Source organism: Thamnophis elegans, chromosome 10 (genome assembly GCF_009769535.1).
Source record: "Thamnophis elegans isolate rThaEle1 chromosome 10, rThaEle1.pri, whole genome shotgun sequence".
Classification (NCBI taxonomy): domain Eukaryota; kingdom Metazoa; phylum Chordata; class Lepidosauria; order Squamata; family Colubridae; genus Thamnophis; species Thamnophis elegans.
This window is the reverse complement of record NC_045550.1, coordinates 28,000,915-28,025,301: the sequence shown is the minus strand read 5'-3', so window position 1 is coordinate 28,025,301 and position 24,387 is coordinate 28,000,915. Positions and strand designations below refer to the sequence as shown.

At 38.3% G+C, this 24,387-nt stretch overlaps 1 protein-coding gene across 1 annotated transcript in view; it reads left to right on the top strand.

Moving 5' to 3' along the window:
- The window catches only part of MYO7B (myosin VIIB), a 63,391-nt gene extending 40,579 nt beyond the window's left edge, over nucleotides 1-22,812 (top strand). The window contains exons 29-47 of the mRNA XM_032225648.1: nucleotides 1,931-2,158; nucleotides 2,902-3,069; nucleotides 3,309-3,426; nucleotides 3,509-3,635; nucleotides 6,146-6,315; nucleotides 7,180-7,361; nucleotides 8,175-8,302; nucleotides 9,347-9,504; nucleotides 9,899-10,052; nucleotides 10,411-10,566; nucleotides 11,015-11,120; nucleotides 11,775-11,888; nucleotides 13,025-13,112; nucleotides 13,794-13,900; nucleotides 17,068-17,253; nucleotides 17,788-17,904; nucleotides 18,208-18,291; nucleotides 18,926-19,045; nucleotides 20,395-22,812. Of these exons, the coding sequence (XP_032081539.1) occupies nucleotides 1,931-2,158; nucleotides 2,902-3,069; nucleotides 3,309-3,426; nucleotides 3,509-3,635; nucleotides 6,146-6,315; nucleotides 7,180-7,361; nucleotides 8,175-8,302; nucleotides 9,347-9,504; nucleotides 9,899-10,052; nucleotides 10,411-10,566; nucleotides 11,015-11,120; nucleotides 11,775-11,888; nucleotides 13,025-13,112; nucleotides 13,794-13,900; nucleotides 17,068-17,253; nucleotides 17,788-17,904; nucleotides 18,208-18,291; nucleotides 18,926-19,045; nucleotides 20,395-20,484 (2,601 nt within the window). The 3' untranslated portion in view covers nucleotides 20,485-22,812. The remainder of the gene's footprint in view (nucleotides 1-1,930; nucleotides 2,159-2,901; nucleotides 3,070-3,308; nucleotides 3,427-3,508; nucleotides 3,636-6,145; nucleotides 6,316-7,179; nucleotides 7,362-8,174; nucleotides 8,303-9,346; nucleotides 9,505-9,898; nucleotides 10,053-10,410; nucleotides 10,567-11,014; nucleotides 11,121-11,774; nucleotides 11,889-13,024; nucleotides 13,113-13,793; nucleotides 13,901-17,067; nucleotides 17,254-17,787; nucleotides 17,905-18,207; nucleotides 18,292-18,925; nucleotides 19,046-20,394) is intronic.
- The last annotated feature ends 1,575 nt before the right edge of the window (nucleotides 22,813-24,387 follow it).

Genomic DNA, 24,387 nt, shown 5'->3' with positions numbered 1-24,387 from the left:
CACTATCATGCTGACCATGTATTTAATGTTCATTTTAGTCAGTCTGCATAAATAAGTCATTCTTTGCACACTCAATCTGAGTGAACTCTTTTTTCCAATTTGCTCAATATTTACATAAAGCCCTCTTTGGAGTTGAGGTTGTGAATGTTCTTGGAATTACTTATTTAATAGATGGCCATAGACTGACAGAGTAAAGAAATTAATGAGACAGACAGACAGTATTTGCAGCAAGCAAAACCAGTATGATATAGGTAATAAAACTTGACAGAAAAGTAAAAAGAAGAGGTGCAGGAAATCACCTCTTTATCACATCCTTGGCACAAGGCAGTCAACAACTGTGAATTTAAGTGGATAGAGAAGCAAAACAAAAACAGAATCAAATACTGGACTTACCTAGTTGTAGAATAAAGCCATTGGTGCCTAAAGACCACAGCTGTGGTTAAGAATTCTATGGCCTCCTTAGATATTTCAGGACATTGATCTTATCTCAGCTGATTTATAATCACTTACTTTGTTAGCTGAGAAAGCTTACCACTAAGTACTTCAATGAGATCAAGGCACCATCTGTGACATTGGGAGCATAATGGTAATCCATATTCCACAAACTTAACCTCACAAAAGTGATTCTAATAAGGAATGTGGTGATAATTACCTGTAGAAGTCATTGAAGACAGGTATCCAATAATACTAAAGTAAATGCCCTTAGATCAGGGGTGTCAAACTCAAGGCCTGTGAGCTGGATCCAGCTCACGGGATGCTTAGATCTGGCCTGTGGGGCCACCCTGGAAACAGCGAAGGATTGGCCTGTGGTGCCTTTGCCAGTGAAAACAGAGTTCGGGAGGGCTGTGCACCACCTCCAAGCTCTGTTTTAGCTGGCAGAGGGTTGCAGGAGGCCGTCCCAGCCAAAAGCGGAGCTTGCAAGGGCTGTGTGTGGCCTCCCAAGCTCCGTTTTTACTGGCAGAAGGTTCCAGGAGGCCATCCCAGTCAAAAACAAAGCTTGGGAGCCCTTTTTCACTGGCAGAGAGCTTGGGCCACTACAGGTACCCCCAACACAAATGACATCAAGCTGGCCACACCCACCCTGGCCATGTCCATCCTGGCCCCTAAGGTCAAACACAAACCTGATGTGGCCCTCAATGAAATTGAGTTTGACACTCCTGCCTTAGATGGAGTGTGAAGGATGTGATAAAATTATTTCAGGATGAGAAAAGGAACATCCAAAAACTTGTAATAAAGAAAATGTCATTTCCCCCCCTATCCTTTGGAATACCTCTTAGTCCCAAATTCTCTGCTTGAGTCTTCCAAGGCTTTATCTTTTCCCCTAGAGCATACAGCTATCAGGGAATAGGACACAATCTATTTGCTTTTTCAAGGAGGGGATGTAACTATTCCAAAGTATAAGTTATTCCAAGGACTCACCCCAGAATGTTCCTTTTAGCCAGAATTTAAGTCAGCAAAGTTTCAGGTTGGCCTCAAGACAAATACAATCAAGTTTCAGTTGACATTCTTGGAATTTATAAAACAGAGTTGTTGTTAGTGCAATGAATATTAGTACAATTTACAAAGAGACATGTGTCAGGAAATGTATTTATAGCCTTATAATAATTTTTATCACTTCAAAATATATATAATTTATTTATTAGATTGGTTTTTTTTAACCTGCTGCAATCTGGTATCCCCTTGATGGCCTTTCCTCCCCCTTTGTTTACACAGAGATACATAGAAATATTAATATACTGTAACTTCCCAATCTGTGTCAATTCAGAGACAGTTTCACCCTGCCCTACAAATAATGTAGAAGAACATATAATGAAGCCATCCCCTCCTTTTCCCGTCCTATTTGTGCACAGTTTTTATTATATTAAGTTTTTCAAGGCAATTTGTACTTCTTTAACTGAGCAGACTCCCCCCCCCTTAACAATGACCTTAGGTCTGGTCACTAGGCAGTGGACGGGATCACATCATGGATGCCATTTCTCAGTGTGAGCAACAGGAAAAAGAGAAGGGTGGACATGTACAGTATACTCCTTGGCGTCTCTACTTCAGAAAAGAGATCTTCACCCCCTGGCACAATTCCAAAGAAGATCCCATCAGTACCGAACTCATCTATTATCAGATAATACGTGGCGTCCGGTTTGGAGAATACTGTTGTGAAAAGGTAGATTTTTTTGGGTACTCTGGTTATGAGGGCCAAGCCACTTGGAGAAAAAAATGACTTTTTAAGGGCATATCTGCGCCAAGAATTATTTATCATTCTAAATCCATTGTTCTACATACTATTTGTTTGTTTGTAAAATTTATTGGACACCCATCTTACATCTGGGCAGCTTACAATCTTATAAAGTTACAAAATATCCAAAACCTAAAAGACACAAATAAAATACTGTAAAGATCCAATTACTGAGACCAGTTAAAAGATGGGGAGGGAGAGGGTAGGATGAGAAGAGGTGGTAGCATCTGTATTAATCTATCAACCATTTTTCATGTGAAACTCCTTCATTGGAGCCCCAAACCAGCTGGCAGAACTGGGTCTTTTAAGTGCTTGTGGCAGGTCAGGAGGCTTGGAGCTGATCTCACTTGGAGGGGAGGTTAAAATATTCCAAAAGGCAGGCAAATTAGAGAAGGCTTTCTTCCTGGACACAGCCAGCTGAATTCCCCGGCCAATGGGGCCTGTAGCATGCCCTCTTTGCCGGCACAGGTGGAGCGGGCCAATCCCAGTGGATGAGAAGGTCCCGCAAACATCCTGGTCCCATGCCACACAGGCCTTTATTTTATTTTAAGATTATTTCTCCTAGTAATACATTAATATGTCATTTGTTTGGTCTAGCTAATGAGGCTTAGGGAATGAAGGTGGATTAAGAACTCTTCCAGAAAATTGACTAATCTCATTAATTGTTATAGGAGGAGGACTTGGTGGAAATTGGAGCCAAATACTGTTATATCAAGTTTGGAGACTCCAACCAAAATGAATTGGTTCAAAGTATTCTCCAAGAATGTATCCCAGCAAAGCTACTGAGATCCAAATCCCAAGAGAAGTGGGTGAATCTCATCACATATGCTCACGCTAAGGTATGAACATCCAAATGATGTCACATTTGACATTAATATTAGCTTCTATTTCTACTGCCGCTGTGAGTATGAATGGGATGCCTAAATTCATTTCCATTGTAATTTTTTTATCTGTAACTTGCTGATTAAACAATAAATATGTAAAGATTGTCAGATGTACTTTAGGGCCTTTGTGAAATTGTATTATATTTAAGAAACAAATACCCACTGAACTGCAATAAAATTCTTGTATGTTGTAGGCGACTTACACACAGGACCAGATTTCTCCTCAGTGTGTAAAGGAGCAGTTGGTAGACTTTGCCCGTGATCAGTGGCCTCTGCTCTTTTCTAGATTCTTCGAAGTTACTAAATTTTCAGGTACTGTGATGGCAACATACTTTGTGTAGGATGAGGTATAGTGAGAAGCAGAGAAAGCCTAATATTTATATTGTATTTGCAGGGCCCAGTCTTCCAAAGAAACATTTCATTGTGGCAATTAATTGGAAAGGTGTATGTTTCCTAGATGACACTGAAAGAAGACTTCTAGACTTGTCTTTTCCAGAAATTACTGGCATCCATACCAACAGGTACTGTTGTTGAACATGCTGGACTGCAAAGAGCTCTTTGTCAATATGTAGGAGAATTGATGTTCAGCTGCTATTATATCATTGTCCGTATTTGATTCGTCTGTTAGTGTGTCATAAGAACTGAAAGAGTTTCCATGTTCTTTGATTTGCCTAGCTTTCTCTCCCGAAGGAATAAACCTAGTGAGTTTGTTTACCCAGAAAGTATTTTTCTAGCTCTTAAAATATTGTGTCCCCTGGGTTGAGAACAGTGACGTGCAGTGAGGTTTATGGCTGGTGAGGCAAAAAGAAAGAAAGCGGCTTTTGCCTGCCCTGCCGCTATGTCCGACATAGAAGCGTCCCGCATCTATGTCGGACATAGCGGCGGAGCGGGCAAAAGCCGCTTTCTAGAAAGAAAGAAAGTGCCAGCCCACCAGCAGAGGGGGGTAAAAGACCTGCCTCTGCTGGCGGGCTGCCCGACATAGAGAAAGAAAGCTGGTGGGCTGCCCTCCCTGCCTCTCCTACCCCCTTCCCTCTGAGTGAAGAAACAAACCCGGCCCGACACAGAGAAAGAAAGCTGGTGGGCTGCCCTCCCTGCCTCTCCTACCCCCTTCCCTCTGAGTGAAGAAACACACACTAACACACACACACACACACACACACAAATTACTTACAATTACTTACAAATTACATTAATTTTGAATTCCTCCCGCTCCCTCCGACCCACATACCCTTTCTAGCTCTTTCACAATCACAGAGGATTTCAACTCTGCTCTTGCCTGCCATGATGAAAATGTAAAAATATAAAAGGAAAAAGGCAAGAGCTACTGAGGTCAGGCTGGGTTAGCTGCTGCCAGAGTCTCCAATGGATAACTCTGCTTAACTGTTTAAAAAAGCCTCTAAAAAAAAACGCCCTCTACAGGAGGACGCGAGAGAACCACCTGCCTCATCTACATAAGGAATGTTTTGGCTTTTAACCCTTGCTTAACTCTGCTCGAGTGATCATAAAGTCAGACTAACTGAGGCACGTGGTTCTCCCGCTTCCTCCTGCAGAGGGCACTTTTTTAGAGGCTTTTTAAAACAGTTAAGCACTAAGCAGAGTCATCCACTGTGATTCTGGCAGCAACTATAGCAATAGCAATAGCAATAGCAGTAGACTTATATACCGCTTCATAGGGCTTTCAGCCCTCTCTAAGCGGTTTACAGAGAGTCAGCATATTGCCCCCAACAATCTGGGTCCTCATTTTACCCACCTCGGAAGGATGGAAGGCTGAGTCAACCCTGAGCCGGTGGGATTTGAACCGCTGAACTGCTGATCTAGCAGTAGCCTGCAGTGCTGCATTTAACCACTGCGCCACCTTGGCTCTTAGCTCAGCCTTTTTCCTTTTACCGTATATACTCGAGTATAGGCCGACCCGAATATAAGCCGAGGCACCTAATTTTACCACAAAAAACTGGAAAAGTTATTGACTCGAGTATAAGCCTAGGGTGGGAAATGCAGCAGCTACCGGTAAATTTCAAAAATAAAAATAGATACCAATAATGTTTTTGAATATTTATTTCAAAGAAAAACAGTAAACTAGCGGTGTATTCAATGAAATACTTCACTCACCTCATGATGCTGATGTCCCGCTGTGATGATGATGTCCCGTGCAGCCGCGGGAGCGATGTCCCGCCTCCTATGACACATGGCACAGTGATTCCTATCATTGGATCACTGTACCAGAGGAGGTGGGACATCGCTATGTGGCTGCTTGCCATAACAAGGAGGAGGTGGGACATCGTTGCAGAGCGGCAGGAGGGGGAGGAAGGGGAATCGTAAGACAGCCCTGCATTACATTAGAACGTGAGGAGGGGGGATGGTGCGGTGCGCGCTGCGCGGCAAACTGACACAGAGGGAGGGGAAACTCACAGGGGCACTGGGCCATTCACGAGTGTCACCCAGTGGCATGGCCCCGCCCCTTTTTCTCCTCCATTTCGGGCAAATTTTTCACTGACTCGAGTATAAGCCGAGGCGGCTTTTTTCAGCCCAAAAAGTGGGCTGAAAAACTAGGCTTATACTCGAGTATATACAGTACATTTTTTTTCTTTTCATGATGACAGTGGAGAGGCTCTGCCACCCCTGACTGCACGTCACTGGTTGAGAATCTAATGCAATTTACCGCTAATTCATCTTTGTAATGAAGCAGTTGAATTAACCAAAGTAATTCTATTTCAGCATTACAACTACTTTGATACAAGTATATGCTTTGTTCACAGGATTTTACAAAGTGGACTTCAATTTTTGGCTTTTTCTATTTATAACCCTTCTGTGTTTACTTACCATATTGTTTTTTTCTATACAAAAAAATTATAAAGAAGGAAAAGCTACACAATGTGATTTTTTTTTAGTAGCACTAATGGTTGTCGATTTGGAACACTTCTATATTTAGAAATGTTTACTCCTTGCTTATGTTAGAGGTTGAAGGATACCAGACTTTTGTTTTCTTGCCATTTTACAAACTATTTTCTTTTGAAATATTTTGTGACTACAGGGGAGTCAAGACATTCGGGCAAAGCTGCACCCTTAGCACACTGCGTGGTGAAGAGTTTGTCTTGACCTCTGTCAATAGTGTTGCAATTGCAGAATTAATAGTCATGTTCCTGGAAGGACTGAAAAAGCGATCACTTTATGCGGTGGCAATACAAGACAAAAAGCTACAAGGTAACTTACATACATTATATTTATTGTATGCTGTTGTTCAACAGAAAAAAAATCTATAGCATGGAAAGGAAAAAATTCAGTGGCATACTGTGCTGTAAGACATAACAATTAACAATATTTATTTTAAAAATAATAAAAGACAATACAAATTAAACTTGAAAAGAAAATGCAAGAGAAAAGAAAAAAGGGAGAAGGAGGCTAAGAGAGTCACACATGCAATATGTGGATCCATTCTCATGCCATTCTCCACTGGGCCAAGTAATATAGGGTAGGCAAAGTAATGAGATGCAAAAACAGCTACACATATACCAGATCCTTATCATAATCTATCTTTTGAAAGTTCGTTTATACATTGTTTTTACATTCTTTTCTCAAGAAACAAGATTGACTAGAAAAGATTGGGTTTAGGCTCTTTTTCCCAGTTTCTGCCAGTTGATATTATTCTCTTATCCAAGTTCCACTTAGGCTTCTTTCAGTTTTCTTTCTTGGGAATTCATGAGGAACTTACTTGTTATCTTTGTGTGATTTGACTTTTCCTGGTGGTGTACAGTATCAATTGCAGAGAAAAGGATGATCGGACTAATTCTTTTCCCAGTGCTAGTAAAAAACATATTGCAGTCTTTTTCTACATAGCAGACACTTTTGGGAAATGAGAAAGATGAAGTGGTAGAAAACATTGATGATATTAAACATGTTATAAGCACTTATGACATAACCTGAAGTATCTATTCTTACACAAAACAGAGACAATGGGATTTTGTCATTGTTAGAAAGTGGACTCATGCTTCAATCTGAAACATCATCATGCATTTTAGATCTGATGTATAATAGTTGAAATAATATGCTTCAGTTTTTGTTTCCCAGGTGACGCTACCATTTTGGCCTTCAAGAAGGGGGACTTGTTGATTTTAACCAAGGACAAAAGACTAGGAGAAAATCAAGGCTGGATCCCTGCTCAAAATGAGCGAACCAATGGTTCTGGGCTTGTGTCATCAGAGACCATCTATATCATCCCTACAGTTACAAAGCCTTCCAGTCAAATATTGGTAAGGATCAAATAATGCAGGTTCAATGCTTAACTCTGACAAATGACTGCCACTTAATTCCCTGAATAATAAAGATAATAAACTAGTTGTGGAAAAAAGAAAGGTGGGGGGTGGGGGTACTCTTATAAAATGGCTCCTTGTCACTCTCTAAAATGTTCTTTATCACTCCAGTTTATCTTGTTTCTTTCTAGCCAGTTTCTAGCAAACAAGGCATAGTACTTCAGCCACTAGCTAGGTTTACTTTGTAAGAATATTTAAGCCAAATTCCCATTTCATTTTTTCATTACAATAATAATAGTTCTTTGGTCTTAAAATTAACTTTGCCCTTGTACTAATTTTCCTGTGTGGCTTTATTTAACAGCATAATCAAGCCTGCACAGAAAATTACTGTAATTCATAGATAACTAATATAATGAGTTATAAATGTGATTATTTTTATCACATTTGTTTGTTCTTGATTGATTGTTATCAGAATCTATGTGAGATAAACATATTGTCTATTACCCTAAATATATAGATATGAAATAATTAATTGCTAAATTCCAAAATCTGTTCTGTTGGTCTTGTTCAAGTACAGTACTAGCCCCTTTGAGAAACTTTTTGGAATGAATCCTCTAACTTTAGAAAAATGCTGATGTGCTTCCTTCCTTCTCTTTTTCTGTCAAACATCTTTGAGCAAATCTGGCAGAAAGAGAAGTCCTGTTCATAAATATTTTCCTGAAAATCCATGGCTTAATACATGGCTTAATTTCTAATATTATGTTGCTGCCATGACCATAAGTGAAGTGTCTTCAAATGGCCATATCTTTCCAGAGCTTGCTGATGATGTCACCTGAACAACGGAGGTTAGTATCGCTAAACTCTCATGTGGAAGAACCCGAGGAAGAGAATGCAACTGTGAAGTCATACACTCTGGAAGAATTCTCCTATGAGCACTTCAGGTACACCTTATTATGTTTTATACAATTTTTTACATTTCCTTGAGAAATATACTTGTATTGCCTTTTAAGCCTAATTGAGGACGAATCAATGAGTATTGCATTAAAATCTGTATTAGTTATTAATTATATTTTGTCTTCCATACTGGTCTCCTCAGAAAGGGTATCTGGTCCATGTGTGATTGTTCTGTGTGAAGGACATCATTGAAATAACTTATTATTCTTAACGTATAAATAATAGAGTGAACTAGAGAAAGAGCTTTCCTGCATAGCAATTCTAAAGTGCTATCTCAAAGTTTGCTTTCATAAACTAATACTGACTGCACTAAGAAATAGCTCAGACTGATAAGTGCTACAAGGGAATATTAGCATTAAATAATCACAGCACCCAAAAGGCATTTGAGGGGGCAAAATGGTAGTGCTTCACTGCATTTACAGGAGCTATATTCCTCTATAGAACATACAAGCTGGATTGGGACAACTTGTTACCACCTTGCTGCAGTCATCTTTCTGCTGCCATCTCAGCACCATATTAGGTATATTGAAGAGAGAGACAGATCCTCTTCTATCTTCAACCCCATTCATTACAGCCATGTCTGTAAATTAGAAAGACTGATCTGTAGTTCAGTCTCGTTGCTTTGTGAGTCTTTCAACCAGGCCATTCCAGTACATACAGCTCTTTAGTTTCAAAGCCTGCTAGGGTAGCCCATATTCTGGATCCAGTTAAACTTTCAACTCCTAAAGACCTCTTTTGTAAGAAGGAATTTCTATTTGATAACATAGTGTATATCCATAGCAACTTTTTAATTTGCTTGATTCTTTCTGATAGATGTTAACAGAGAGGTTTAGGATTTTGCTATATGAAAATGGCTTTGTCCTTTTTGTTACTTTATGAATTAATTCTAATTCTGAGTGGTAAGTGGTGATAGGGCTAGAGAATTCTAGGGAAGATCCCAATCCTAATTATATTAGCCTGTAAGCAACATATATGAATCAGTTGTCTATATTGAGCAGATCAAATTTTGAAATAGTTTTATGTTTCTTCAGAGTACCTGAGAAGGAATCAATCAGCAAGGCAGTTTTATCCAAGTCCCGAGGGCGGAGTCATCTGTGGGCTCATTCTAGGGAGCCCCTGAAAAAGCCTTTGCTAAAGAAGGTGTGTTCTAATCCAGACCTCTGGGACTTTGCTTGCCAGACCTTCATTGATATCCTTTATGTTAAAGTTAGCTTATTTGGTAATGAGCAGAATTATTTTCTATGAACTGGTTCTATGCTTCCGTCCCTGACTTGGAAATATTTTTAATAAAAATTAAACAAACACATAGGTATCGATACATACCTTTACATTTTTGTTAATTGTTTGACATGGTTTGATTTATTTGAGTGCAGAAAATTGAGAAGAGGATGAAGAGTGAATTCAGATTTTAGGTGACCAAATTGGATGGGTATGTAAGAGAGCACTATCATAATAGTCAAATCTAGCTTCTACTAAAGAGCATTCACTAACTAGTTACATGCTGCACTTAGAAGGAGTTTTGAGTTGGTTTGTAGTTTGTACTTATTTTTTTGTTAAATCTTTCCTTATATTTTTTTGCTCACCCATTATGAAATACATGGGAGATTATCCCTCAAAGCAAGAGAGATCTCCTGTGGAACTTACTGACCAGATATTTTTAGTGGCAATTCAGGAAGATACTCTGCAAGATGAGGTCTATTGTCAGATCTTGAAACAGTTAACAGAAAACCACAACAGGTAACGAAAAAAGTATTTCCCACCAAATGTTTCAAATTGACATGAAAATTTTGGTTGGCACTGGAAGTGCCAAGTTGGAGTATTAGGTTGGGAGTTCTCTTAATAGGATAAATTTTATATCAGTGGTTGCAACAAAAAAAGAACATATTGATTTGTGGATCTTGGGGAGAGGGGAGCTGCAATTGGATTCCAGAAACTCCTTGAGTTTCACAATAAAAGATTACTAGCATTCGTGTAAAGAAAACACAAATCATAAAATCAGTCTAAGTTGCCTAATAGATTTCTAAGTCTGAAGTGTTTTTGGCTTAGGTTATGGATATTTGTATGCAAATTTTGAAATTATTTATCAAATTGGCAGGTATAGCCTGAATAATGGTTGGCAATTACTATGGCTCTGCACAGGCCTTTTTCCACCTAGTAAATCATTGCTGAAACATGTTCAGAAGTTCATTGAGACTCGTCTGAAGGAGAATCTGGCATTGGAATGCAGACATAGGATCCAAAAAGTGATGAGGTAGAAGGTTTTTAATTCTCAGAGATAAGCTCATGCTTTTTTTTACAGAATGCTAATCAGGTCTATAGAACCTACAGTATATAATGTATAAACTAATCTACAATTATTATGAAGAGGATAATCTTCCTTTCCTGAGGAGAGATTAATTTAATCTCCTCATCCTTTAGTGGTTTTGTTTTTCATTAAGGTCTTTTTGTGAATGCAATTTGTTTTCTCTCCCTTCACTCTCTGGTCCAAAATATATGTGATATTTTATTGCATACATGGGTAGAAACTGTGTCTGTGTTTAAAAAAAAGAAAAACACCTTCAGCTTCAGTTTTCTCTATTTTTACCCCCACTTCAACTACCTTTCCTGTGAGGCTGGTGAAAATTGATCCTCTTGTGTTAGCATTGAGAACTTCTCCATCAAAGGTAGTTCTAAGAGCCATTTGTATTTCTGTTCTTCAGGAGTGGCTGTCGGAAGTGGGCTCCACACAGTGTAGAGGTGGAGGCAATTCAGAATAATATCACCAAGATTTCTCACAAGATTCATTTTCCAAATGAAACAGAGCAGGTGAGGTTAAGTTCTTTTATTTTCATATCGATATATATTCCAGGTTTAAGAGGACTCTTCTTTAAGGCCAGTCATCTCTCTCATCCCAACCTACTTCAAAGGTTTGTCATTATGGATGGGAGGGTGGGAATAGGAGGGAGGAGTAAAGTATTCTTGCCCTCTTGAGTTATATATAAAAAGGTGGGATAAAAATTTCATTGTCATCTGTGGAATGGATGGGAAAGAGAGGGGAAAAAAATCAGCTTAGAAGAAGTGACTATTGAGAGAAACTCTTATGGTGAATCAGACAGTAATAGAGTTACCTTGAGATAAGGACAGCCTATAAACCTACCTACCTATCTACCTTCCTTCCTTCCTTCTTTCCTTCCTCTTCCCTTCTCTTCTTTCTCTCTTTCTTTCATCTATCTATCATGGTCTATCTAGGCACACCTGAGCAAAGCATAAGGAGTGATAATGGTAATAGTCATCTTCTGTTGCTTTTTTCAGCATCTGATAATCACATTGTGTTCTTAAATATATTTTGCTTTATTTTCCAGTAACAAACAGTCAAGCAGGCAGGTAGCCTACTTTTAGCAGCCTGTACACCTGTGCAAGTTGCACCTATTCTTTTCCCTTCTAAACTAGCCATTTTATCTTCCTGTTCTTATGTACCAGGTTTTTGATGTAGGAACAAACACAAAAGTATGGGATCTATGTCAGATGATTGGCAACAAGATGGAATTGAGCTCCTTGGATGGATTTAGCCTCTTTATCAAGATTTCAGATAAGGTAATATGACATAAGGTATATCAGTTCCATTTGATAAAGAGATTTGGAAAACTAGAAAGTTTTGGTGGGTCTAAAAATATTTTTGCTTCTTATTCCTCAAATATCCAAATGGCTGCTTTGTCATCTTATTGTGTGTGAGTTCCACTTTGCATCATTTCCGTCAAACCCTAATTTCTGCTCTTTACTTTTATTCTGTGTTACATTTTAGGAGATAGTTGTTGATGCTGGTGTTATTATTTTAATTCAATGACTTTTATTTGCCACTCAGTCCTTCAACTTTTAGCTTTGGACAATTTAGAAAAATATTTAATAAACAACAATAACATTCAGTATATCAAGTCTATGAAGATAAGCAATTTAAATTAATCTCTATGTTAAAAGTAACATTTTAATCTCCCACATACATTGAACCTGAAAAGAGGCCATCTACAGTTGTTATAATGATTGCTTTATACATGTGTTCTTTTATTTGATTGTTGTTCACTTCTCATAGTAGCTTTTCCTGAGATGGGTGGCTATATATATTTGATAAATAAATAAATACATGCATACTGTGAAGCGGTATATAAATCTAAGTGCTATTGCTATTGCTATACATGCAATTCAATTCCATTGTTTCCCTATGTTTGGCTTCAGTCAGGGGTGGGTTCCGGTAGGCATTACTGCCGGATCACTCATGTGTATGCCGTGTGCACATGTGCAGTGCAATTAAAATTGTTCTGCACATGCACAGAACTCAAAAACAAGATGGCAGCACCTATGGCACTGCCCAGAGAACCAGTTTGGGGGTGTTGCAGGCCTGGGTCGCTGCCAGTTCCAGGGACCCAGGCTGCCAAACCGCTACCGGTTTGACCGAACCGGTCTGAACTGGTAGGAACCCACCACTGGCTTCAGTAGAAAAAAAATGGACTTGGTTGCTGCTCTTAAATGGGGACGTACAAAAATTATCCAGTCAATGATGTAAGAGCAGAAATGGACTGCTTGTGTGGGGAGATGTTCCTGATATAAGAAAGCATCTTTAATTGTCCAGAAAGGAAACTGACAGTTTATGCTGGTTTTTCTGTAATGTTGTCTCAGAATGCTAATAAATTCAATTATTTGTAGTAACTCAGCTTCCGTTTTATTATCTATTCTAGGTGATCAGCCAGAATGAAGCAGATTATTTCTTTGACTCCTTAAGACAGGTGACGGACTGGACTCGGAAGAACAGGCCAGGAAAGGAGGGTATGGAGATGGAAAGATGAAATATGGGGTGTTGAGGGTAACCTAGAAGCTATCTGTGCCTTTATCAGAGGGAAATTATCCACCTGAGAGTTCAAAACATAGCCATTTTTCATAAGATTGGTCAATACTCTCAATTATTGAAAATAAAATTGTGATTCTCCCTTATAACAGCTGCTTCTTTTAAAATTATTAGGATCCAATTAAAAAGCAGCAAAAAGTCCGCAATTCAATTTCTCTCCCCTTTTTAAAAACTTTTTATAGAAATTAATATTTACAGTGTATGTTTTGCATGTCTATTTGAAAATAAGCTCCTTTGTCTAATGTGGCTTTCAGGTAAATGTGCATAAGATTCCCTGAAGGATCTAGAAGTCCTCTATGGCTTCTACTTATAATAGCTATATTTTAGTTTTACTATGAAAGGTAGTAACCTGATTAAGAGAGTGTGTTACACGTTACTTGTGGGGTTCTTGTATTGAAGTAAATAGACATTTATGCAGAAACATTGATTTATTGAATAGTTATTACCTGATGTATAATTGACCTGAAAAATAATACAATATTTCCCAGTTGCTAGAAAGCTTATTTTTCCTCATGCTCTGGTTCAATGTAGAATATATATTTAAGTGCCTGTACATGCCTCTTTGAAGTCTTTTACCTAAATGTCTGACATTGTTTTTCTAGTGTTTCCCACCACTATGAATTACCAGGTCTACTTCATGAGAAAGTTGTGGCTGAATGTGATACCTGGGAAGGATTTGAAGGCTGATTGCATCTTTCATTATCATCAGGTAAACAGGATTGATGATAGCAACTAGCTGGACTATCTAAATAAATTTTTGCATCAAAGCTTGATTTATCATAATATATACATTCTACAGCATATATGAAATACTGATTGCACTATATAATTAATGGCAATGAAATAAACTTCTTGGCTGTATGTATTGGATTGATCAAACTGAAACTAATTAGATTAAAAAACCAGTCTTCCCCATGATAGCTTAACAAAAAATTTTAAAAAGCATTTTTATAGCTGACACTGCAAAGTAACTTAAATAACATTTTGAAACAGTCACAGTCAACCAGAAAATCAAGCCTTCAGAATGTGTCTGAACCAGAGACTTTCTGCTTCTATCTTGATGTTTTACTGCAAAACAGAAAGCTTGCAAGAAACTTCCGGAACTTCCGGCACTGTAGGCATTGAAGGACGTTCCTGTGGGAATGCCAGCCCCGTGATCGCGTTTAAGCTGCTAGAACAGCGTAAATCAGCTGTCTAGCAGCTTGAAAACTCTCCCCTCAGGAAAAGAGGGGGAGGTGAGCAGCAGGGCAAGGGTAGAGCTCCCCATAGACCCCCAGGAGCAATTCTGGGGCTTGAAGGGTGAGAGCCCCCCAGCAGCCCGACAAAGCTCCGCATCCAGGATGCTTCTGCTGCAGCAGAACAAAATGCCGCGACCATCCCTGCAATCAATGTTTTAATCTACACTTGAATAAGAAGCAGGCAGAGCAAAGACAGGAGAGATTATAATTGCAGTACAAACTTTAACTCTGATGCAGTATCACTTCCTTCTGTGAAATTGAGGGGAACAAAAGGGTAATGAGAATGGTGTCTGGAAGTCAAAGGGTGTGGTGAAACTTAAAAGGAAAGTATTTGTTAAGTGCTTGTTAACGTCGTTAAAAGAACCAAGAATTCAAGATTAAAGAAAACAGTATTGGTTTACTAATAAACTACAAGATCCAACAAATTTGCGGATTAAGTGGACTTTTTGGACTCAATAATTTGGCCGCTGGAAAGTGTGATTTGAATATTCGGAAATGGCTTCAAAACAAATAAAAATAAGTGCTTCTAAGAGTGCTGGAAGCCTCCCAGCCTAGCCACCTAAATTGCAGTCTTTATTACCTTTAGTGGATACACAAACAGTGACATTTGAAGCTCTCCAAAGTGCTTTAAAGCACATGCCTCTGTTTTGCAAGAAAAAATTACAACTGCCCTTAAAGATGTGTCTGACATATGTCTGAAATTAAGGATTTAATCCAAACCCACAAACCACAAATAAGAGATGATATAGTGGATGCATTTAAGGATTTGTTTGGTTATGTAACATCATTGGATGATAGGGTGGAAGAAATTAACCAGTCTAATGTGAATTTGGAGAACAAAGTTGATGAGTCTCAAATCAAGATTGAAAAATCAGAGGCAGAAGTTACAATGATACAATACAGAGTGATGGAATTTGCTTTCAGAATAAGAGGCCTGAAAGAAAATAACCAAGAAAATTTGAAAGAGATTTTACAGAAGCTTTTGCTCAGTTAATTGGTGAACCAAAAGCAGAATATGATTGGCAGATTGATAAAATTTATCGTGTTAATTCATGGATTGCGAGACAGAGACAACTACCAAGAGATATTGTAATCTATTTTGTCACCAGGAAAACAAGGAATGGAATATTACAAGCAACTTACAAAAACAAGCTACAGGTGGCAGGACAGGAGGTGGCAGTACTGAAGGAAATTCCCCTTAAAATGTTGAGATCCAGAAAGGACTATGCATTCCTAGTTGACGAACTTAGAAATCGCCAGATACAATATAGATGGGAGGTTCCAGCCGGATTGGTGGTGAATTACTTAGAAGAAAGATATCGTCTTAATTCAGTTTGGAAGGCAAAAGATTTTTACAGTAATGTACTAAAGGCTGGATACCCACCATCTCCAGGATAAATAAAAAAGAAGAATCAGAAAAACTAACAGGATGTGAGATAGTAAAAAAGGTTATATATTTAGGAGTTTATATTACAATTTCAAATGGGAAATTATATAAGTATAATTATGAACCATTATGGCACAAAATATAGATAGAGATGAATAAATGGGAAAAATTTCAATTGTCTTTGCTGTGAAGGATAACAGTCGTAAAAATGAACCTCTTGCTTAAGTTTTTATTTCTTCTTCAAATGATACCAATATTTTAAAAAAAGATGTAAAGTTGGAAGAATGGTAGAATTAAACTTTGTTTAATAATGATGGAAACATGGGAAAAGATTTGGGTAAGAAATGTAAAATTTATACAAGCTTAAAACTTGAGAGAATTTTTATAAGATGTTTTATAGTTGGTATTTAGATTCTAAAAAGTTAGCTTGTATGTATCCGAATTTATAATTCAAATGTTCGAGATGTGAATGTGTTGATGCTTATGTATGGTGGATTTGTAAAAAAGCTAAAGCATTTTGGATAAAAATATGGTGGATTATTCAAAATATTCTTAAAAAGAGGATAAAATTCATTTATCAGTTGTTTGCTAGGTATAATTACAGACTGTACAGTTATAGAGACTAATTTTGATTCTGAATTTAATAATGGCAACAAGATTGCTGGAAGAAGGAAGAATTGCCTATTATTCAAGAATGGACATTTAAAGTAGTAAACTTAGCTGAGATGGCTAAAATATCAGCATATTGGAAAGATTATTCAAATGAGAAATACAAGTTGGAATGGAGAAGATGGATTGACTACATTCAAAATAAATATTGGACTAAGGAATTTCAATTAGCTTATGAATGAACAAAGAATGTTATAATTTATCTAAATTTAGCTTAATAAAAGGGGAGTTAAAGTACAAGAGGGAGGTAAGATGTTATAGTTAGTTAGCTTATGTTAGTGTATGATTGTTAAATGTTTATACCCTGTATTTTGCTCTGGGAAGTTGGGGGGAGGGAGGGTTGGAGGGGGTGGCAGGGTTGGGGTGGAGGGAGGGAAGGGGAAATATTAAAAAAATTTCAATAAAAAAGAAACTTCCTAGAAATAAGGACTGAATAGTACAAGATATCGAATGTTTTCACGTTTTCCTTCATGCACACATCATTTCAAATATGGAAATAATTTCAGTCAATGCTAATCTCTTTTCTTTTTGCATATATGTCAGCCAAACTACAGAATGGGTCAATTATGGTCTTTGTTTCAGGAACTGCCAAAGTATCTGAGGGGCTATCACAAGTGTTCAAAGGAGGATGTCGTTCAACTGGCTGGGCTGATTTTCAGAGTTCGTTTTAACAGTGATCGAACACAATATGCTGCGATACCTAAAATACTGAAGGAACTAGTGCCTGAGAACATGATTCCAATACTATCCCCAGAGGAGTGGAAACGGGTATAAAGAATCTTACATTATTTTAGTATTATGATCTATTTAAAACTTGCATTAGCTTTCCTCTATTGATCAGCTTTATAAAGCTACTGATTTATATCCCATAATTTATTTATTTTCCATAATTTATGTGCCACCCCAATTATAGATTTGGTGTAATTTACAATACTGAACACACCTTAATATATTTTGTGGAGTTTATCTGCAAATAAATCTAGTTTACTCCTTGCAAAATTTCTCACTAATACAATCATTTCAAAAATTCTGCAGTTATAGTTGTTATACTTCCTTTTAATTGTTACAAGTGCCACACTTTAGTCATTTCTCATTTGGAAACTTAAGGAATAATTTACACTCCTCAGTGCCATCATTTCTGCCTATAACAAAATATATTATTTTTAATCCTGGAGTGAAAAGTTCTAAAGTAAATCAATTTGTGTGATTATGGGTACAAGGAAAGGCTAATTTCACCCTACCCAAGAAAATAATTCTAATGGTAAAAAAACCTGATTAGTTGTGATTCATGTTGCATTACAGAATATTATTTCTGCTGTCAGCAAACTTGGGCAAAAAAGTGTGGATGAGGCCAAAATCGCCTTCTTGAAGTTCATATATCGTTGGCCAACATTTGGCTCAGCCTTCTTTGAAGTGAAGGTCAGTTCAATGGTTCTATAGGATCTTGGGGGGGGGGGGGGAGTGCCACCATATTAAGTTGTTTTTTGTTTAAAAGAAATCTCTTACTGATTATTCACTTGTGTAAATTCTATGAGGACTGATTATCCTGGCCTTAACCAATTTCAGTTGTTTCTCCAAGAGCAGCTTTTGACCTACCCCTATTCCTACAGTAATTTGTTCCATAATACTGGTGATTCCAGTGTTTAATAACAGATAATAATTGATGTTATGATATGAAAAAACAGTCCGGTGACCGCATTCTGCCTTTTTCTATTTTATTAGCAAACATCAGAGCCAAATTTCCCTGACATAGTATTGATTGCTATCAACAAACAAGGGATTTCCATAATACATTCAAAAACTAAGGTAAGAGATTGTTTTTCAAAAATTTGGCTCAATTATAATCTGGAAAAAGTTCACACAATTGATTTATGGTAGAATTAATTAAATGAATTACTTAGGTAAAGAATTGTGAGAGATTGAGGCAGCCTAAACATTTTACAAGTAAATAATTGTTTGACCATGGCTGTGAACGTATCAGTTCTGCTGTTATTTCTGTTCAGTATATATTGGATAAAAATACTTTTGAAGCCTGAATCACTTTCTTTATCACTCACATTGGCTCTTCAGAATGCTATCTTTCACAGAAAAATAAAATCAATCACAACAGATTTTTTTACTTAGGACTGGTAAAGCTAGGAAGGAACAACTTATTGCTAAATGAAGTTAGTTATGAGATGGTTCCCAGAAAGGGAACCTCCAAGCTGAATTATAATAATGATAATAGAGGAAAGTCGATCATGATTAGAACAATTTGATCTAGGAACAGCTGTCCCTAAAAATAATCCATTTTAAATCAAAAGATATTTCCAGGATAATGTGAGGAAAAAAAAACATCATGATACTTTTTAGAAGTATCTGATCTGATGTCTCAAAATAGCCACAAGTCCCTTTAAAAAAAAAAAACAATCTTACATGTATCATTTATGTTGTCCTACAGGAGATCTTAGCTCTTTATCCCTTCAATAAAATTTCTAACTGGAGCAGTGGTAGCACGTATTTTCACATGACAATAGGAAACCTGGTACGAGGAAATCGAATTCTTTGTGAGACATTTCTGGTAAGAAAAAGATAACTTTTCAAGTTTCTGTAGGTGTGGCCTGTTTTGTGGGAGTGGCTTGCTGGCCATGTGACCAGGTGGGAGTGGCTTGGCAGCCATGTGACTGGGTAGGCATGGCCAACTTGTAAAATGTGGCGAAACTCACTTAACAATGCTCTTGCTTAGCAACCAAAATGTTGGCTCAGAAACTCTGGCATTTGAAGCACAAAATTCTTCCTCCAGTCATGTTGGCACAGGAACTCTGGCATTGAAGTGTGCAAGTCTTAAAGCTGTCAAATTACAAGATCCTTGCACCCCTAACCCTTTAGAAAAAAAAACCCAGGGGTATTCAAACTTGACAGCTTTAAGACTTGTGGACTTCAACTCCCAGAATTCCTCCTCTCACTCTTCAGCTTGATGATGTGCGGATGGGTGGGGGGAGGGAGCTGGAACCGGTTCTAAATGGCACTGTAGATTTGTGGAACCTCTTCTATAGAAGAGGTTAGAACTGGCAGAAACCCACCCCTGGTTCAAAGTTACAACAGCACTGAAAAGTGACTTATAACCGTTTTTCACACTTATGAACATTGTAGAATCCCCATGATCATGTGATCAAAATTGGACACTTGGCATCTGGCATGTACTTATGATGGTTGCAGTATCCAGGGATCATGTGATCCCCTTTGCGACCTTCTGATAAGCAAAGTCAGTGGGGAAGCCGGATTCACTTAATGACTGTGTTACTAACTTAACAACTGCAGCAATTCACTTAACAGCTGTGGCAGGAAAGGTCATAAAGTGGGCAAAACTCACTTAACAACTGTCTTAGCAACATAAGTGTTGAGCCCAATTGTGGTTATAAGTTGAAGACTATCTGTACTATAGCCCCTTGGTTGCTAAAAAAGGAGGAAAGAACGATGCCTGATTTCCAGCCAGCAAAACATTGTCAGCCTACATGATTCCTACATTTCCTAAAAGTATTTCATGAACGAGCAATTTAGATATCTACAAATTGCTCATCACAAAATAGACTTCAGGGAGTCTATTACTATACTTCCTAGAAAAAAATGTTTTGATTCATCCCATTCCTATATGTAGTAGGTAGTGGGGTTTGCTCTCTCTCTGTATACTAGCGGCTTGTTCCTGTCAATGTTGGTGGGAGTGATCATAGTGGCTGTTTGATTCGGCAGTTTGTTTGCTTTTTTGGCTGTTGGTCTAATGTTAATCTTGATGTTAATCTTCTCATCTGGGTGTTAATTGCTGGTGAGGAGGTGTTTTGCTTTTTTTGTTTCTCTTTTGGCTTTTGATGGTCTCTTTTGAATGGTATGTGGATGTTTATCTCTATAAATATTGTTTTGCTTTTTTCCAAGGGTTACAAAATGGATGACTTGTTGACATCATACGTTCATTTGCTAATGAACATTGTAAACAAACAGAAAAAGCCCAATATCCCTGCCTGAAGATGCAGCTATCATCACACAAAGGTTGTGCCAGATTTGCAATATTTGCTATCTTGAAAGAAATGGGACTTGGTTACTTTGTTTTTTGGGTTTTTTTGACCAAAGAGAAGAGAACCATATAATTGCTGTTATACCAGAAATAAGTGTCGGTTTCTGCTGACTGCAGCTTAATCATACCTGGCTTGACTGCAAGTTGTACTATCAGCATATCAAGATTTTGTTCCAAACTATTATCTTTTTAATAATTATAGCCTCCTTCTTTTGAAATATTGATCACATTCTTATTGTATTCTAGCCATCAGCAGTACAAGCATAAAAAGATGTTTGCTTCCAGTTATAAATACATTATTTTGAAAGAAAACAGCATGCTCATGAGCTGAAGATTTCATTTTTGGAGGACTGTCGGAACTTCATAAAACAAGACTCTGTGTCCTAGATGCCTTCTGGTCATTGGATTCAATATTATTCCCCCCCTTTCCTATTTCTGGAACACGCTTGCATAATGTTATTATGAAGACTGACATCTGCTTAATTAATTCTGTAAATTTATATAATATTTATTGTTTGAGAGAGAATTGCAGTTGTATTTTTTAAAATACTATTTTTTTTTGCTTGCTTTCTATGATTTGTATACTATTGGACAAGCTTCCACAACGGAACTTCAGCCTACGTAAACATACCTAAAATTATGCTTTGTCAGATCATTTCTGACAAACTGTAGATCCCTACAAACACAGCCTTTGCTCCGCTTTCCCTTTGCCACCAATTCTTTTGGCTGAAAATGGTTTTCTTGGAATAGTTTTGTATAAGAACAAGGAACAATGGCCATGGTTAATACTGCAATGCTTTGTGTAAAAGAGGAGACGTTGAAGTTGTCCAAATCAGACATTTATGAAAATCACAGTGTATTTGCATCTGGTTCCTGAAGTATTTTTAGCAATTGATGGAAGCCAGCATGTTGACTGTTGGCTGTTATTTTTCCAAAGTAATCACACACTCTCTTGTAAATCCAGAGGAAGATATAATGTTCTGCACTTAATGGCCATATACATACATATGTGTGACTGGAATGAGACAACTTGCTGCGGCCAGCTCAGTGCTGTGAACTCACTGCCTACAGCTTACCACCAAGTCACGTCTGTCAACTCACTGTCATCAAGTTGCCAGACAACTCCAAATGGCCAACTCTCTGGGGCAGATGGGGAGAGAGCCAGGAGGTTGAGCCAGTGGTTGAACAGAGTGCAGAGCAGCAGTAGCTGCTAGCGGGTTCCCATTTTCACATACACACCCGTCACTGCTGCTACTGCTGCCACCTAGGTTCGGGCCAAAGAAACCGAGGACGGCAGCAGCAATAGGGAGGCAGTGACTGCCAGGGATGTCCCATTTTCACACACACCATCACTGCTGCTGTCTCCGGCCTCTTTGGCACAGAGCTTGGCAGCAGCATGCCAGAATGTATAAAAATGGGAAGCCCCTGGACGCCGCTGCTCTGCACTCTGCCCAACCGCTTGCTCACCCATCTGTCCTTCTGGCTGTCCCCAGGGAATTGTCCACCAGCGAGTTGGCTGTGTGGAGTTGTCCTGAAGCAACGTAGCAATGGTGAGTTGACAGAGGTGATGGTGGCTGGCTGCAGTAATTTGGCCGCCCATCAAGAGGAGACAAATCATGTGGTGGCCGTACATTATCCTACACCTATGTGCGATAGATTACTAATATTTCTGTGTAAGTAAAATTCCATACTTTTCAAAATATCTTTTTAAAAAATGAAATGCATAAATATATTTTATGAGATATGTCTGTTGCTGATACTGGTTGCTGTGAAATTAGAAAGATCAAGGTGATAAGGCCTATTACCAGGAGTGTCAAACTTGATTTCATTGTGGGCCGCATCAGGGTTGTGTTTGACCTTGGAGGGTGTGTATGGAGTGGGTGAGACCAGGGTGAGTGTGGCCAGCTCACCATAACTCGTGTCGGGGACACCTGTGGTGGCCTGAGCACTCTGCCAGAGAAAATGGGCTCCTAAGCTTTTTGGCTGCGATGAATGTGGTCCTCCAGAGCTCCGTTTTCACTGGCAGAGGCACTGTGAGCCAGTTCTTCACTGTTTCCAGGGCGCGATCTAAACACCCCGCAGACTGGATTCAGCGTTGAGTTTGACACCCCTGCCTATACTGCAGAATTTCTGAATTCTAAATGTAAATTCAGCATTATGTTGTAACTAAATATATTTTGCATATTTCTTTTATGTTGTGTATAATCAAAATATTTTATCCATTTTAAAACACAAATGCAGAATAAATGCAGTTTTGTTTCTTCCAGAAAAACATGGTACTAAGCCAAATGTAAATCAATAAATTCCTGAATAATCTGGTTTTATCAAATTCCTTAATGATTCTGACTAGATTAAAGGATGTCTGTGGCAGAATAGAAGTTAAATAAATAAATAGCTGCAGCAATTCAATCTGATATATATTAGATAGTAAAATGTAGGTCAAGCTGTTACTTAAAAGTGAATGTACTTTTTATGTCCTAATCAGAGGTTGTTGATACAATTTGTTACATACAGATTTATCATGAAGGAGTAGATGCTGCAATTTATCTAGAAGACTTTCAGTTATGGGGAACAGCACTGCATTCAAATCTGGGGAAAAAATCAATCCTGTAGTTGGGAATATATCTATTTCTGAAAGAAAAACAGATTTCTTTTCCTTAGAAAGAAATGCAGGATCCATCAAAAGGAGACAAATCTGGTGGTAGCTATTAGTGGCCTGTGGAATATTATTAGGTGGCATAGTATAAAAGTTCAGGATGCTTATTAGTAACTACAATGTAGCTAATCTTACCATTATATTATGCATAGATACGTAATCATCATAATAGAAGTCAGATAAAGAGTGTCTCTCATAAACACATGGTGATATATAATTTATATAAACCTGTTGTGGCCCAGCAGGAGCCGTTGGAGCTGCAAACAGACTCCGATAGCGAGGGACCTTATGAGTTGGCTCTGGAAGATGTGGAGGACCCTGGACAGGGTTCAGACTCCGAGCAGGGACCAGAGAGGCTGGTTGGCCACCAGGAGGCACCTAAGGCATGGAACAGTGGTGAAAGCCAAAGGGAGTGTGTCCATGACGTCAGGCTCTGGAGCAGTGGTGAAGACGTCAGGCCTTTGAGCAGTGATGAGGTTCAGAGGGAATTGGTCCTGGACGCCCGGCAGAGACAGGCGGATAAACGCTGGCCGCAATTAAGGAGACAAAGGAGGTAATTGGACCCAGGTGGTTGTGATTAGGCCGCTCCCAAGAGAGTATATAAGAAGAAACTTTGAGAGGAGGCTGTTTGCAGGATTCAACTAATATACTAACGCTGGAGAAGCTCTCGTGTGCATTTCTTATCTTGGAAGTCTGGGTTGCTGCCAAAGTCTTGTCGGTGTGTTAATTTACTGTGAATAAATTGTCTAGCAGTAATCTTGTGTTGGCGTGCCTCACCATACGGAGGGGGGTCAGAACAGAAACCTATACTGGGTTAGTTATGACCTGGGTCAATAAGGACAACACTAGGTGTTGATTACCATCAATAGGGGAAAATAGTGAAAACTGAAGAAATCAATTTGCCCTATTGAAATAATATCAAGATTCTGGATGAAGAAGATCACTACAAATACTATACTTCAAGCTGTATGTCTCATGTATGCTGAAGTCAAAAAGTTTGGAACTAAATACATAATGAGAATAAAGAAGAGCTTAAAGTTTTCCTCAGTGGAGGAAATGCTATCAAGGCAATATCTGAGCAATGCCAGTCATTAGATACACACCTGGAATAGTGCACTGGATTAAAGCAGAACTAAAAGCCCTGAATAGGAAGACCCAAAACATAATGATAATGAATGATGCACTTCATCCACACAGG